Genomic DNA, 16,313 nt, shown 5'->3' on the forward strand with positions numbered 1-16,313 from the left:
TCCCCGTGTCCCCCCCCCACAACAGGCCTCCAGAAGGGTCCCCGCTCCGACTTCGACATGGCCTACGAGCGGGGCCGCATCTCGGTGTCGCTGCAGGAGGACAGCACCATGGCCACCTTCTCCCGGGTGAGGCCTCGGCCACCCCTGCTCCCCTCCGTGGTGGCCCCAGGTGGCCTCAGGTGGCCACTGGAACCATCCCACGTGTCTCCTCTCTCCCCCCCTCCCCCAGTCTGTCTCCCATGAGGCCAAGGAGCGCAAGTCGGTGACGGTGGAGGAGCAACCTTCTGGTGTCCACCACGACAACGACTGCGAGGAGGACGCGGCGACCGGCACTTGCCCCTTCGGGCCTTACCAAGGCCGCCAGACCAGCGCCATCTTCGAGGCTGCCAAGCAGGAGCTGGTCAAGCTCATGAAGGTGAAGGTGAGGGCAGAAACAGTGGCCTTGTGGTGGTCCTCCATTGCCTTGTGGATGTCCTCTGTTGACTCGTGGTGAGTTCCCCTTGCCCTGTGGTGGGTTCCTGTTGCCTCATGGTGGCCTCTGTTGCCTCGTGGTGGGTTCCCGTTGCCTTGTGGTGGGTTCCCATTGCCTTGTGGTGGGTTCCTGTTGCCTCGTGGTGGCCTCTGTTGTCTCGTGGTGGGTTCCCGTTGCCTCGTGGGGGTCCCTGTTGTCTTATGGTAGGCCTTTGTGGCCTTGTGGTGGTCTCTCTTGACTCGTGAGTTCCCGTTGCCCTGTGGTGGGTTCCCATTGCCTCATGGTGGCCTCTGTTGCCTTGTGGTGGGTTCAAGTTGCCTCGTGGTGGTCCCTGTTGCTTTCTGGTGGTCCTCCGTTCCCTCATGGTGGGTTCCTCTTGCTTCGTGGTAGGTTCTTGTTGCCTATGGTGACCCCTGTTGCCTTGTGGTGGGTTCCCGTTGCCTCGTGGTGGCCCCTGTTGTCTTATGGTAGTCCTTTGTTGCCTTGTGGTGGTCCTCTGTTGACTTGTGGTGAGTTCCCATTTCCCTGTGGTGGGTTCCCATTGCCTCATGGTGGTGCTTTGTGGTGGTCCTCTGTTGCCTTGTGGTGGGTTCCTCTTGCCTTGTGGTGGGTTCTTGTTGCCTTGTGGTGGGTTCCCGTTGCCTCGTGGTGGGTTCTTGTTGCCTCGTGGTGGGTTCCCGTTGCCCTGTGGTGGCCCCTATTGCCTTGTGTTGGGTTCCTATTGCCTCGTGGTAGCCCCTGTTGCCTTGTGGTGGTCCCTGTTGTCTTATGGTAGTCCTTTGTTGCCTCGTGGTGGCCCCTGTTGCCTTGTGGTGGTCCTCTGTTGCGTTGTGTTGGTCCCTGTTGCCCTGTAGTAGTCCTTTGTTACATTATGTTGGGTGCTCAGTCCCTCGTGGTGGTTCCTGTTGCCTCATAGTAGCCCCTATTGCCTTGTGGTGGTCCTCTGTTGTGCTGTGGTGGGTTCTCATTGCCTCATGGTGGTCCCCTCTTGCCTCATGGTGGTCTCTTATCACTTCATATTGCTCCCTTGTTGCTATGTAGTGGTCCCTGTTGCTTCATGGTGGCTTCCCCATAGCATTGTGGTGGGTCCCCATCACCTCATGGTTGGTCCCCACCACTTTGTGGTAGTCCCCATGTCCTCAGGGTGATCTCCGTCTCCTTGTGGTGGTTCCCATTACTTCGTGGTGGGTTCCCATTGCCTCATGGTGGTCCCTGTTGCCTTTATATTGGTCTCCTGTTGCTTCATAGTGGTCCCCATCTCTTTGGGATGGTCCGCCATCGCTTTCTGGTGGGTTCCCATCTCCTTGTGGTGGTCCCCATGACCTCCTGGTGGTCCTCTGTCTCCTCCTGGTGGTCCCCATCTCCTCCTGATGGTCCCCATCACCTCACGTGACGTTGTTCTTCCCTCTAGGACCCTTCTCTCCTCAACAACCGTGTCTTGCTCCATCATGCCAAAGCTGGGACGGTCATCGCCCGTCAAGGGGACCAGGTGGGTCTGGGTTTCAGGGAGCTGGTCCCATCTTGCTCCCCCCACCCTACATTTCCATGGGGCACTACTCTTCCTACTCCTGCCCTGTGGCTGGTTGGGGGGCAGGAACCATCTAGAGCCATCCGGAAGGTGCCAAACACCCTGCGAGGAGGCCCAAGAGGTGGCTGGTGGGACCTCCTCATGCCTGGTGGCCCCCCCAAGGGTGACCAGGTTGCCGTTTTGGCAGGACGTGAGCCTCCACTTCGTGCTGTGGGGCTGCCTCCACGTCTACCAGCGGATGATCGACAAGGCGGAGGACGTCTGCCTCTTCTTGACACAACCCGGCGAGATGGTGGGCCAGTTGGCCGTCCTCACTGGCGAGCCCCTCATCTTCACCATCAAGGCCAACCGCGACTGCACCTTCCTCAAGATCTCCAAGTCGGACTTCTACGAGTGAGTCCCGAGCTTTGGGGCAAAGGCTTGGTGCTGAAGGGGGTTTCCTGGGCTACGGTGGCATCTCTTGGGGCCACCACCGTGTGTTGACCTGTAGGATCATGCGGGAGCAGCCCAGCGTGGTCCTGAGCGTGGCCCACACCGTGGCCGCCCGCATGTCCCCCTTCGTGCGCCAGATGGACTTTGCCATCGACTGGATGGCGGTGGAGGCCGGGCGGGCGCTCTACAGGTGGGTACCAACGGATGGAGGCCCACCTCAGCTTGGGGAGGACCAGCTTGGCCAGGGGAGGATGACCTCCTGTTGGTGTTGTCCCCCAGGCAAGGTGACAAGTCAGACTGTACCTACATCGCCCTCAACGGGCGTCTTCGCTCCGTCATCCAGAAGGGCAGCGGCAAGAAGGAGCTCATTGGGGAGTACGGCCGTGGAGACCTCATCGGCGTGGTGAGAACCGTGGCGGGGTGGGCCACAGGGTGGACAACCCTACACGTCTGGCCAAGACGTCTTGGCTCCATGGCTTCTTCTCCAGGTGGAAGCCCTCACCCGGCAACCTCGGGCCACCACGGTCCACGCGGTGCGGGACACGGAGCTGGCCAAGCTGCCTGAGGGCACCTTGAACAACATCAAGAGGAGATACCCCCAGGTACCCCCAGATCCCCATCTTGAGGTCTACACCCTCTTCTTGTGGAAGGAACGTGTGCCCCTTGACCGGTCTGATGGCCATCCATGTCCTTGTCCCCCGCAGGTTGTCACCCGCCTCATCCACCTCCTGAGCCAGAAGATCTTGGGAAACCTTCAGCAGCTCCGTGGGCCATTTGCAAGTAGGTCCCAAAGGGGTTGAGGGGGACAAATGTGTCCTCTCCAGGGCTGGTGGCCACCACCCCAGCAGCTCATGGAAGGTGGCCACCACCCCAGCAGTTCATGGGAGATGGCCACCATCAGAGCAGCTCATGGAAGGTGGCCACCATCAGAGCAGCTCACAGGAGGTGGCCACCACCCCAGCAGCTCATGGAAGGTGGCCACCATCAGAGCAGCTCATGGAAGGTGGCCACCACCTTGTTGTCTCTGTCTGGGCAGGTTCTGGCTTGGGCATGGCCTCCAGTTCGGAGCCCACCAACCCCACCAGTAACCTGTCGACGGTGGCGGTGCTGCCGGTGTGCGACGACGACTCACAGGAGGTGGCCACCACCTTGTTGTCTCTGTCTGGGCAGGTTCTGGCTTGGGCATGGCCTCCAGTTCGGAGCCCACCAACCCCACCAGTAACCTGTCGACGGTGGCGGTGCTGCCGGTGTGCGACGATGTGCCCACGGCCGCCTTCACACTGGAACTCAAGCACGCGCTCAACGCCATCGGTGAGTGGTGGCCACGGCATGGACATGGCCATGGGCCTGTGGCACGCCAGCGACCTGGGGCGGTGGTGACCATAGGGCCAGTCTGGTGGCTGTGGTATGGAGGTGGCCATGGTTCTGTGGTGTGATGGACACCGTGGTGTGGTGACCCTCACAGCCCCATGGCATGACAATGACCACCTGATGGTGACCGCAGCCCCATGGCATGGTGGCGACCGTGCCGTGGTGATGACCATGCCATGGTGGTGACCATCTCCCCACCTCTCCCAGGTCCCACCCTGCTCCTCACCAGTGACATCATCCGTGCTCGTCTGGGTTCCTCAGCTCTGGACAGGTAACTCCCGTCGGGAGGAAGGTCACTGGCCACCCACCCACCCACCCACTGCCGTGCCGCCGGTTGACCTCTCCATCCCGGCAGCATCCAGGAGTACCGCCTGTCAGGTTGGTTGGCCCAGCAGGAGGACATCCACCGCATTGTCCTCTACCAAACCGACTCCACCCTCACGCCGTGGACCGTGCGTTGCATCCGCCAGGCCGACTGCATCCTCATCGTTGGGTTGGGCGACCAAGAACCGGCGCTGGGAGAGGTGAGGTTGGGCGAGAAGGTGGTGGTGATGGTGGTGGGACAATGCTGCAATGGGTGGCCGATGGCTTCCACAGCTGGAGCAGATGTTGGAGAACACGGCGGTGCGGGCGTTGAAGCAGTTGGTCCTTCTACACCGTGAAGATGGTCCCAGTCCTTCCCGCACTGTTGAGTGGCTCAACATGCGCAGTTGGTGCTCGGGTCATCTCCACATCAGGTGTCCTCGGCGTGTCTTCTCCCGACGGAGCCCCACCAAGCTGGTACGTCTCCTCCCCACCCCCTGGGTGACCTTGGTGGTCCACTGCCGTTATCATTGGTCACCCTGGTCTGTGTCCCCTCCTTGGCTGACCTTGAGGGTCCACCACCATTACAATTGGTCACCCTGGTCTGTGTCCCCTCCTTGGGTGATGGTGGTGGTCCACCACCATTATCATTGGTCACTCTGGTCTGTGTTCCCTCCTTGGGTGACCTTGGTGGTCCACTACCGTTATCATTGGTCACCTTGGTTTGTGTCCCCTCCTTGGGTGATGGTGGTGGTCCACCACCATTATCATTGGTCACCCTGGTCTGTGTCCCCTCCTTGGGTGACCTTGAGGGTCCACCACCATTACAATTGGTCACCCTGGTCTGTGTCCCCTCCTTGGGTGACCTTGAGGGTCCACCACCGTCATCATCAGTCACCCTGGTACATGTCCCCCCCACCCATGGGTGACCTTGGTGGTCCACCATTGTCATCATCGGTCCCCTTGGTCTGTGTCCCCTCCCTGGGTGACCTTGGTGGTCCACCATCATCATCAGTCACCCTGGTTCATTTCCCCTCCTTGGGTGACCTTGGTGGTCCACCACTGTCATCATCACCCACCCATGGTCCATCCCATCCCCAGCGGGAGATGTATGAGAAGGTGTTTGAGAAGAACGCCAACCGCCACAGTGACTTCTCCCGGTTGGCCCGTGTCCTCACCGGCAACACCATCGCCCTCGTCCTGGGGGGCGGCGGAGCCAGGTGGGTGCCCTACGCTGTGGTAGAACCTTCACCTGTGGGTTGAAGGTCCTAGTTTCATCCATCTTCTTCTTCTTCTTCTCCGTCCCACCAGGGGTTGCTCCCACATCGGGGTGATCAAGGCCATGGAGGAGTCGGGGATCCCCATCGACCTGGTGGGGGGCACCTCCATCGGGGCCTTCATTGGGGCGCTCTACGCCGAGGAGCGCAGCGCCGTCCGCACCAAGCAGCGGGCGCGAGAGTGGGCCAAGGTGGGTGCCCCAGGGACCCCCCACCCTGACCACACCGACCTCCACCCTCCCCGGCCTTCTTCTGGGCGGACGCTGTCACCGGCAACTGTCCTCCCCGTGGCCAACCCTGCCTGAGGTGTTTCTAAATCACCTCCTTCCTCTTCTTCTGTTTCCTCTTCTCCATCTTCCTCCTTTTCTTCTTCCTCCTTCTCCTCGTCTCCTCCCCTTCCTCCTTCTCTCCTCCTTCTTTTTTTCATCCTCTTTCTTCTTCTTCCTCTTTCACCTTCTCTACTTTTCTTCTGTTGCTGCTTCTTTCTCCTTCTCCTCCTTCTCCTCCTCCTTCTCCTTTCTCCTCCTCCTTCTCCTTTCTCCTTCTCCTCCTTCTCCTCCTCCTTCTCCTCCTCCTTCTCCTTTCTCCTTCTCCTCCTTCTCCTCCTCCTTCTCCTCCTCCTTCTCCTCCTCCTTCTCCTTTCTCCTTCTCCTCCTCCTTCTCCTTTCTCCTCCTCCTTCTCCTTTCTCCTTCTCCTTCTTTCTCCTTCTTCTTCTCCTTCTTTCTCCTTCCTCCTTCTTCCTCCTTCTCCTCCTTCATAGCCCCCTCCTTCTTCCTCCTCCTTTTCCTCCTCTTCCTCCTCCTTCATCTCCTTTGTGTCCTCCTTTATCTCCTCCCTCTTCTCCTCCTTCTCACCTCGTCCTCCTCCTCCTTTATTTTTCCTCCTCCTCCTTCTCTCATTATTAATCCTTCTTTTCCTCCTCCTTCTTCCTCCTCCTCTGTCATCTCCTTCTCCTCTCCTTATTCATCCTCATCCTCCTTCTCCTCCTCATCCTTCTTCTCCTTCTCCTCCTTGTCCTCATCCATCTCTCCTTATTCCTCCTCCTCTTTCTCCCTCTCTCCTTCTTTTTCTCTCCTTCCTCCTCCTCCTCTTCCTCCTCGTCCTTCTCCTCCTCATCATCCTTCTTCTCCTTCTGTTTCTCCTTCTCTCCTTCTCCTTCTTCTCCTCCTCTCCTTCTTCTTTTTCTCTCCTCCTTCCTCCTCCTCCTCCTTGTCTTTCTTCTCCTCCTCTCCTTATTCATCCTCATCTTTCTCCTCCTTCTCCTTCTCCTCCTCCTCCTCCTCCTCCTCCAGTGCATGAACTCAACCTTCAAGACCGTCCTGGACCTCACCTACCCCATCACCTCCATGTTCTCGGGCTCCGCCTTCAACGCCAGCATCAACAAGGTTTTCGAGGACAAGCAGATTGAGGTGGACCTGCCCCCCCCAGCCCCCATCCTACACCCACCCCCCTCCTCCTTCTCCTTCTCCTTCTCCTTCTCCTTCTTCTCCTTCTCCTTCTCCTTCTCCTTCTTTCTCCCCTTCTCTCCTTCTTCTTTTTCTCTCCTTCCTCCTCCTCCTCCTCCAGTGCATGAACTCAACCTTCAAGACCGTCCTGGACCTCACCTACCCCATCACCTCCATGTTCTCGGGCTCCGCCTTCAACGCCAGCATCAACAAGGTTTTCGAGGACAAGCAGATTGAGGTGGACCTGCCCCCCCAGCCCCCATCCTACACCCACCCGTGGTGGGGGGGGGTGTCCAACCACCTCCCCACCCCCACCGTCCCCAGGGTGTCACCCACCCCTGTCTTGTCCCCCCCCAGGACCTTTGGCTGCCCTACTTCAATGTCACCACGGACATCACGGCCTCGGCCATGCGGGTGCACACGGACGGTAAGAGCTCCCCGAGGAGCTGGGGAAGCTCTCGAGCGCCACCGTGTCCCCTCCTGGTGTCCCCCGTGTCCCTTCCTTGGGGGGACACTCCTCAGCGGTCACCCCAAAAGGGTGCTGGCTGCTCCATGGGGGAAGGTTGGCCACGTGCCACAGGGAGGACATGTCTTGGCATGGCTTGGAAGGGTCTTGGAGGGCTCGTGGTGAGCCCAGGTCGTGGTGGCTTCCCAGAGGCCACTTGATGCTGGTGACCCCACCAGCCTCAGGTCCCCATGGGGGTCCTCGGTGGGGTTCAGGGGGCAGAAGTGGGGTGTGGAGCCACATCACGCCCCCCCCCAGCCCTGAGCATGTGTGTCCTCTCTTAACCTGTCTGCTGACCACTAACCCCGCGCTGACCAGTAACCCACGCTCACGGCATGTGGAGCACGGGGACGCGGTGGCAGTGGTGGGGACAACGGGGTGGTGGTGGGGCCGACACGGTGGTGGAGACCACGTGGTGGTAGAGAAGATGCGGTGGTGGTGGTGGTGGGGACCAGATGGTGGTGGAGACGTGGTGGTGGCGGTGGAGACTTGATGGTCATGGAGACAATGCGGTGGCAGGGATGTGGCGGTGGTGGGGACGTGGTGGTGGGGACTTGGTGGTGGTGGAGATGTCGCGGTGGCTGCCCCTCCTCCTTGCCAAGTGTCCTGGAGCTCACCTGGGACATTGAGCCGTCCATGGGGGGACGCACGCGGTGGCTTGTAAAAGTGGCCTGGCTCTTGCTCTGCCTCCTCCTCCTCCTCTTCCTCCTTCTAACCCCAACTAACCTCTGCTCACCAGCCCTAACCTTCTGGGGAGCATCTCCCCCACCTTCCCTTCCCCATCCCTACGTGGCCGAGGTGCTTTTGGGGCTTCCAAACCTCCTCGGTGGCCCACCAGCGGGTGCTGGGGTGGCGTGTCTTCTTCTCTCCCACCCGTGTCTTCCTTCCCCATCCCACTCTCTCCCACCCATGTCTTCCCTCCCCATCCTACCCCATCCCATCCCACCCCACCGTGGTTGTGGTGGTGGTGGCCGTGACCGTGTCCCTCTCCCCCTTCGGCAGGTAGCCTTTGGCGCTACGTCCGAGCCAGTGCGTCCTACACCCCTTACCTGCCACCGCTCTGCGACCCCAAGGACAGCCACTGGCTAGTGGACGGCTGCTATGTTAACAATGTCCCAGGTCAGCATCTCGCTCACCAGGGGGGCCACCACGTGTCCCCCCCCTTCCTTCAGAAAGAGACCCCCCGCAACACCCTCAAAACCCACCTCCCCCCACCCACCTCCCATCCCAAGTTGAGCCACCCGAGCTTTGCCAACCATCAGGACAGGCCGTGGGGTTCCTCTGCCACCCGTGGTGGCCCTCCATGGGCTTCCCCGGGGGGTGCAGACGGCCCCGGGAAGGGGCGAGGGGCAGCCCACCCCACCCCACCACCCCCGGGGCAGGGCGTGTGGGTTTTTTGGGGGGTAGATGGTGCTCATTGAGTTTGTTCCCGCCCCGGCGCAGGCTCGCTCTGGCGGTACGTGCGAGCCAGCATGACCCTTTCTGGCTACCTACCCCCCCTCTGCGACCCCAAGGACGGCAACTTACTGATGGACGGTGGTTACATCAACAACCTGCCAGGCAAGTAGCAGCTCCAGGCCCTCAAGGCCACCACCCAACTGTTTCTTCCTCCAAGGACGGGGGCAGGCGGTTGGGTGGGGGCTGCGTGGCCACCGTGAGGTGTGTTCTCAACGGCTGGAGATGTTGAGGTTGGATTTAGGGCATCTTGCATCTTCTTGGCGTTTTCAGTGTTGGGCGCCCTCTGAAGGCATCTTCATCCTCTTCCACGTGCCAAAACTTGTCCATCCATCTTGGGTCATCTGATGTTTTCGGTGTTGGGCGTCCTCTGAAGGCACCTTCATCCTCTTCCACGTGCCAAAACTTGTCCATCCATCTTGGATCATCTCCTGATGTCTTCGGTGTTGGGCGTCCTCTGAATGCATCTTCATCCCCTTTCACACACAAAAAATGTCCATCCATCTTGGGTCATCTCCTGATGTTTTTGGTGTTGGGCGTCCTCTGAAGACACCTTCATCCTCTTTCACACACAAAAAATGTCCATCCATCTTGGGTCATCTCTTGGTGTCTTCAGCGTTGGGCGTCCTCTAAAGGCACCTTCATCCTCTTTCATGTGCCAAAACTTGTCCATCCATCTTGGGTCATCTCTTGATGTCTTCAGGGTTGAGCGTCCTCTCAAGGCATCATACCAAGGCACCTTCATCCTCTTCCATGTGCAAAAATGGTCCATCCGTTTTGCATCATCTCTTGGTGTCTTCATTGTTGGGTGTCCTCTGAAGGCACCTTCATCCTCTTCCACGTGCCAAAAATTGCCCATCCCACTTGGGTCATTTCCTGATGTCTTCGGTGTTGGGTGTCCTCTGAAGGCACCTCATCCTCTTCCACGTGCCAAAAATTGCCCATCCCACTTGGGTCATCTCCTGATGTCTTCGGTGTTGGGTGTCTTGGTCATCTCCTGATGTCTTCTCTGTTGGGTGTCCTCTGAAGGCACCTTCATCCTCTTCCACGTTCAAAATTGTCTTTGTTGTTGGGCATCTTCTGAAGGCATCATCAAGGTACCTTCGTCCTCTTCCATGTGCAACAATTGTCCATCCATCTTGCGTCATCTCTTGCTGTCCTCAGCGTGCTCCTTGGATGCCAAGCACCTTCTTCCATCCTGCATCATCCTCTCCTGGTGTCCTTGGCGTTGGGTGTCCTCCTGGGGCATCTTCATGCTTCACCACGTGCAAACCACCTTGGTCTTATCTCACACCATCCTCTCTTGATGTTCTCAGCTCCAGGTGTCCTCCTTGGGCCTCTCCATCCTCCTTCACCTGCAAGACACCTCCCTGTGTCTCACACCATCCCTCGGTGGCCCTGGGTGCCTTCCTGGGGCACCTCCATGTCCAAGCCACCTTTGTCCATCCGGTGTCCTCCTTGGGCCTCTCCATCCTCCTTCACCTGCAAGACACCTCCCTGTGTCTCACACCATCCCTCGGTGGCCCTGGGTGCCTTCCTGGGGCACCTCCATGTCCAAGTCACCTTTGTCCATCGTGCCTCATCTTCTCCTGGTGCCTGTCAGCATTGGATTGTCTTCTGAGGCATCTCCAGCCTCATTTACATTCAGGCTACCTCCTGTTATCTCAAACCACCTCTTGGTGGCCTCGCCACCAGGTGGCCTCCATGCTCCTTCTCAGTGCATCTCAAACCATCTCTTGGTTTCCCCCCAGAACATCTCCACAGTCCTTCATGTGGAAGCCTCCTCCCTCCAGTCTGTGTCACTTCCTGGTGTCCTCGGCACCGGGTGTCCTCCTGAAGCATCTCCATCCTTCTCCATCTGCGAGCCATCTCCATCCACCTCACATTATCTCTTGACGTCCTCAGGACAAAGTGTCCTCCTGGAGCATCTCCATCCTCCTCCACATGCAAACCACCTTCTGCCATGTGTTCTCAGAACCAGGTGTCCTCCTGAGGCATCTCCATTTTCCTCTATGTGCAGGCCCTTTCCATCCACCTGACATCATCTCCTAGTGTCTTCCTGGAGCATCTCCATCCTTCTCCACGTGAAGGCCATAGCACCAGGTGTCCTCCTGGAGCATCTCCATCCTTCTCCACCTGCGAGCCATCTCCATCCACCTCACATTATCTCTTGACGTCCTCAGGACAAAGTGTCCTCCTGGAGCATCTCCATCCTCCTCCACATGCAAACCACCTTCTGCCATGTGTTCTCAGAACCAGGTGTCCTCCTGAGGCATCTCCATTTTCCTCTATGTGCAGGCCCTTTCCATCCACCTGACATCATCTCCTAGTGTCTTCCTGGAGCATCTCCATCCTTCTCCACGTGAAGGCCATCTCTATCCACCTCACATCGTCTCCTGGTGTCATCGGCACTGGGTGTCTTTCTGGAGCATCTCCACAGGCAAAACACCTTCCTCCATGTTCCATCATCATCTCTTGATGTCCTCAGCACCAGGTGTCCTCCTTGGGCGTCTCCATCCTCCTCCATGTGCAGACTGTCTCCATCCACTTCACATCACCTCCTGGTGTCCTCCTGGGGTATCTCCATCCCTCCTGCTCGTGAAGGCTGTCTCCATCCACCTCACATCATCTCTCCATGTCCTCAGGACAAAGTGTCCTCCTGGAGCATCTCCATCCTCCTCCACATTCAGGCCATCTCCATCCACCTCACATCACCTCCTGGTGTCCTCCTGGGGCATCTCCACGCTCCTGCTCCATCCTCCTCCACATTCAGGCCGTCTCCATCCACCTCACTTCACCTCTTGGTGTCCTCCTGGGGCATCTCCACGCTCCTTCACATCCCACCACAGATGCTGCAACTTGCCTGTGCCCTCCCATTGTCCCCAACACCTGGTCGTGTCACTGCTGCTGGGCTCTTGCCCCCCAACAACTCCTGCCCCCCAATATGGGACATCCCACCACCAAGCCCCAGCATGGCTTTTGCCATCCAGCTCAGGGACAATCCCTTCCCCCCAGCCCCGTTTCCTACCTCAGATGGGTGGAAACTGGTGATGTTGGTGACCCACCTTCTCCCCCCACAGCCGACATCGCCCGCAACATGGGGGCCAAGACGGTGATCGCCATCGACGTGGGCAGCCAGGACGAGACCGACCTCTGTAACTACGGGGACAGCCTGTCGGGCTGGTGGCTCCTCTGGAAACGTCTCAACCCTTGGGCTGAAAAAGTCAAGGTGGAGGACTTGACCCGGTGGCGGTGGGATGACGCTGGTGAGATGTGGGACACGGGGCAGGAGGTTGCTGAAGCCACCTCCTCCCTCTTCAGGTGCCCGACATGGCCGAGATCCAGTCCCGCTTGGCCTACGTGTCCTGTGTCCGGCAACTGGAGGTGGTGAAGTCCAGCTCCTACTGCGAGTACATCCGCCCACCCATCGACCGCTTCAAGACCATGGACTTCCGCAAGTTCGACGAGATCTACGTGAGCTGGGGGGGGTCTGGGGTCGGGGGGACAGGGAGGCCGGTGAGGTGGCCTTGGACCATCTTTAAGAGGGCCTCAGGCCATCAATGAGGTGCTTCAAGCTGTGGGTTGAGGTTCTCCAGCCATTGGTTGGGGTTTCCTGACCATTGATTGGGGTCTCCTGGCCATTGATTGGGGTCTCCTGGCCATCGGTTGGAGTCCTCTGGCCATTGATTGGGGTCTCCTTGCCACTAATGGGGTGCCCCAGATGTGGGTTGGGGTGCTCTTTGCATTGATTGGGTGGCCAGGCCATTAACAGGATCTCCTGGCCATCAGGTAGAGTCAACCAGCAGTTGACTGGTTGCCCCAGCCACCATCTGGGGGTGTTGTGGTTGTGGTGACCCAGCCATCGGTGGGGTGACCCCGCCATCGGTTGGGTGCTCAAGCCATCAATGGGCTACCTTTGGCCATTGTTTGGGGCGTCTTGACTAGGTTGAAGATCCCAGTCATCACTTGGAGTACCTTGGCCATCAGTTGGGTGGCCCAGCCATCAATGGCGTACCTTGGCCATCAGTTGGGGTGTCCTACCCAGCAGTTGGTTGCCCAGGTGGTCATTTGGGGTGCCCCAGCCCATTGACCAGGCCACCGATGGGCTGTGGCCACTCTCCCTGCAGGATGTGGGCTACCAACACGGCAAGGTGGTCTTCGAGGGCTGGAGCCGCGGTGACATCATTGAGAAGATGGTGAAGGACCGACGCTCGGCCGACTTCTACGAGAGCAAACGCATGGACGTGAGCAGGGGGGGACACTGGGGACCCAGGGCGGGTGGTGGCTGCCTGGGGACATCTCCCATCCCCTCCTTGGTCCATCTTCTGTCCCTCTGCCCATCACTCTTTGTCCCCTTGGTGCATCTCCTGTCAGCTTGGTCCATCTCCTGTCCTCTCTTTGGTCTGTCCTGTCCCCTTGGTCCATCTCCTGTCCCTCGCTGGTGACCTGTCCCCTCCACCCTAGTCCATCTCCTGTTCCCCCCCACCATCCTTGTCCCCTGCTTGGTCCATCTTCTGCCCCTCACTGGTGTCCTCCTGTCCCTTGCCTGTCCTGTCCCCTTGGTCCATCTCCTGTCCCTCGCTGGTGACTTCCTGTCCCCTCCACCCTGGTCCATCTCCTGTTCCCCCCCCCATCCTTGTCCCCTGCTTGGTCCATCTTTTGTCCCTCTCCCCATCACTCTTTGTCCCCTTGGTCCATCTCCTGTCCCCTTGGTCCATCTCCTGTCCCTTGCTGGTGTCCTCCTGTCCCTTCCTTGGTCCATCTCCTGTCCCTCACTGGTGTCCTCCTGTCCCTTCCTTGGTCCATCTTCTGTCCTCACTGGTGTCCTCCTGTCCCTTCTTTCTTCCATCTCCTGTCCCTCACTGGTGTCCTCCTGTCCCTTCCTTGGTCCATCTTCTGTCCCTTTGGTCTATCTCCTGTGCCCCAAACCATCCTTGTCCCCTCCTTGGTCCATCTCCTGTCCCTCACCGGTGTCCTCCTGTCCCTTCCTTGGTCCATCTTCTATCCCTCACTGGTGTCCTCCTGTCCCCTCCACCATCCTTTGTCCCCTTGGTCCATCCCTCCACCATCCTTTGTCCCCTTGGTCCATCTCCTGTCCCCTTGGTCCATCTCCTGTCCCTTGCTGGTGTCCTCCTGTCCCTTCCTTGGTCCATCTCCTGTCCCTCACTGGTGTCCTCCTGTCCCTTCCTTGGTCCATCTCCTGTCCCTCACTGGTGTCCTCCTGTCCCTTCCTTGGTCCATCTTCCCCTTGGTCCATCTCCTGTCCCCTTGGTCCATCCTGTTCCCCTCCTTGGTCCATCCCATCCGCTTGCTCCCCATCCTGTCCCCCCAACCCCTTTTCTCCCCCTCCCTGTGTCCCCTGTTGCCCCCTCCCGCTCCCCCCATCCTCACCCCTCCCCGACATGGGAGGGGGGGCTACTTGAGGGATGTGTCCCCCCCCTTTTTTTTGTCCCCTCCCATAGGTCCTCACGTGTCCCAGCGCCGGCTTCACCGACCTGGCCGAGATCGTGTCCCGCATCGAGCCCGCCAAGCCCTACTTGTCTGATGGCTACGGGGACGGTGAGCTTTGGGGGTGGTGGTGTTTGGGGGTCCCATCGTGTGGGGCCAGACCCATAGATGGGGCCAGACCCATAGATGGGGCCTGACTGTGTCCCCCCCACCCCATCCCAGAGGAGTCTGACTACCTCACGGAGTACGAGGACGAGGGGCCGGAGCCAGCGCGGGGCGAGGAGGACGCCTTCGCCCCGGCCGAGTGGGGCAGCTCCAGCACCTTGGAGGCCGTGAGTGTCCCCCTGGCCATGGAGAACCTCCAAAACGGGGTGCACCTGGGTTTTGAGGGGTCCCAAGGGTGCCCTGATTCCATGCATGGTCATGGAGACCCACCAAAATGGGGTGCACCTGGGTTCTGGGGGGTCCCGAGGGTGCCCTGACCCCATACGTGGTCATGGAGACCCACCAAAATGGGGTGCACCTGGGTCTGGGGGGGGGTCCCAAGGGTGCCCTGATCCTGGTTATGGTCATGGAGACCCACCAAAATGGGGTGCAGATGGGTCTAGGGGGGTCCTGAGGGTGCCCTGACCCCATACGTGGTCATGGAGACCCACCAAAATGGGGTGCACCTGGGTCTGGGGGGGGGTCCCAAGGGTGCCCTGATCCTGGTTATGGTCATGGAGACCCACCAAAATGGGATGCTCCTGGGTTTGGGGGGCTCCCAAAGGTGCCCTCATCCTGTGGGTGGGGTTATGGGACCATGGAGAACCTCCAAAATGAGGTGCACCTGGGTTTGGGGGGCTCCTGAGGGTGCCCTGACCCCATACGTAGTCATGGAGACCCACCAAAATGGGGTGCACTTGGGTCTGGGGGGGTCCCCCTGAGGGTGCCCTGACTCCATGCATGGTCATGGAGACCCACCAAAATGGGGTGCACCTGGGTTGGGGGGGGGTCCCAAGGGTGCCCTGACCCCATGTGTAGGGATGTGTGGTCATGGAGACCCTTCAAAATGGGGTGCACCTGGGTTTGGGGGAGGTCCCAAGGGTGCCCTCATCCTGTGGGTGGGGTTATGGGACCATGGAGAACCTCCAAAATGGGGTGCACCTGGGTTTGGGGGGTCCCAAGGGTGCCTTGACCGCATATGTAGTCATGGAGACCCACCAACATGGGATGTTCCTGGGTTGAGGGGCTCCTGAGGGTGCCTTGACCCCATACGTGGTCATGGAGACCCACCAAAATGGGGTGCACCTGGGTCTGGGGGGGTCCTGAGGGTGTCCTGACCCAATGTGTGGGGGTGTGTGGCCATGGAGACCCTTCAAAATGCGGTGCACCTGGGTTTGGGGGAGGTCTGAAGGGTGCCCTCATCCTGTGGGTGGGGTTATGGGACCATGGAGAACCTCCAAAACAGGGTGCACCTGGGTTCTGGGGGGTCCCGAGGGTACCTTGAATCCATGCATGGTCATGGAGACCCACCAAAATGGGGTGCTCCTGGGTTAGGGGGAGTCCCAAGGGTGCCCTGACTCCATGTGTGGTCATGGAGACCATCCAAAATGGGGTGCTCCTGGGTTAGGGGGAGTCCCAAGGGTGCCCTGACTCCATGTGTGGTCATGGAGACCATCCAAAATGGGGTGCTCGTGGGTTTGGGGGGGCTCCCAAGGGTGCCCTGACCGCATACATGGTCATGGAGACCCACCAAAATGGGGTGTTCCTGGGTTGGGGGGGCTCCTGAGGGTGCCCTGACCCCATGCGTGGTCATGGAGGCCCACCAAAATGGGGTGCACCTGGGTCTGGGGGGGTCCTGAGGGTGCCCTGACCCCATGTGTAGGGGTGTGTGGTCATGGAGACCCTTCAAAATGGGGTGCACCTGGGTCTGGGGGAGGTCTGAAGGGTGCCCTCATCCTGGTTATGGTCATGGAAACCATCCAAAATGGGGTGCACCTGGGTTTGGGGGGGTCCCAAAGGTGCCCTGATCCTGTGGGTGGGGATATGGGACCATGGGGAACCTCCAAAATGGGGTGCTCCTGGGTTTGGGGG

The 16,313-nt window shown here is 59.4% G+C and overlaps 1 protein-coding gene across 1 annotated transcript in view; it reads left to right on the forward strand.

Annotated features, from left to right (window-relative positions):
- The window catches only part of PNPLA6 (patatin like phospholipase domain containing 6), a gene marked incomplete at both ends in the record, with an annotated part of 25,577 nt that extends 10,940 nt beyond the window's left edge, over positions 1-14,637 (forward strand). The window contains 22 exons of the mRNA XM_014961985.1: positions 26-126; positions 230-421; positions 1,884-1,961; positions 2,188-2,393; positions 2,491-2,622; positions 2,712-2,835; positions 2,921-3,034; positions 3,137-3,212; positions 3,603-3,743; positions 4,011-4,074; positions 4,159-4,327; positions 4,401-4,583; positions 5,208-5,326; positions 5,418-5,574; positions 6,677-6,793; positions 7,187-7,256; positions 8,778-8,894; positions 11,870-12,018; positions 12,111-12,263; positions 12,917-13,033; positions 14,252-14,348; positions 14,460-14,637. Coding sequence (XP_014817471.1) covers positions 26-126; positions 230-421; positions 1,884-1,961; positions 2,188-2,393; positions 2,491-2,622; positions 2,712-2,835; positions 2,921-3,034; positions 3,137-3,212; positions 3,603-3,743; positions 4,011-4,074; positions 4,159-4,327; positions 4,401-4,583; positions 5,208-5,326; positions 5,418-5,574; positions 6,677-6,793; positions 7,187-7,256; positions 8,778-8,894; positions 11,870-12,018; positions 12,111-12,263; positions 12,917-13,033; positions 14,252-14,348; positions 14,460-14,637 — 2,854 coding nt within the window. The remainder of the gene's footprint in view (positions 1-25; positions 127-229; positions 422-1,883; positions 1,962-2,187; positions 2,394-2,490; positions 2,623-2,711; positions 2,836-2,920; positions 3,035-3,136; positions 3,213-3,602; positions 3,744-4,010; positions 4,075-4,158; positions 4,328-4,400; positions 4,584-5,207; positions 5,327-5,417; positions 5,575-6,676; positions 6,794-7,186; positions 7,257-8,777; positions 8,895-11,869; positions 12,019-12,110; positions 12,264-12,916; positions 13,034-14,251; positions 14,349-14,459) is intronic.
- Positions 14,638-16,313: the final 1,676 nt, after the last annotated feature.

The sequence above is a fragment of the Calidris pugnax genome, unplaced genomic scaffold, assembly GCF_001431845.1.
Source record: "Calidris pugnax isolate Ruff unplaced genomic scaffold, ASM143184v1 scaffold1065, whole genome shotgun sequence".
NCBI classification, from domain to species: domain Eukaryota; kingdom Metazoa; phylum Chordata; class Aves; order Charadriiformes; family Scolopacidae; genus Calidris; species Calidris pugnax.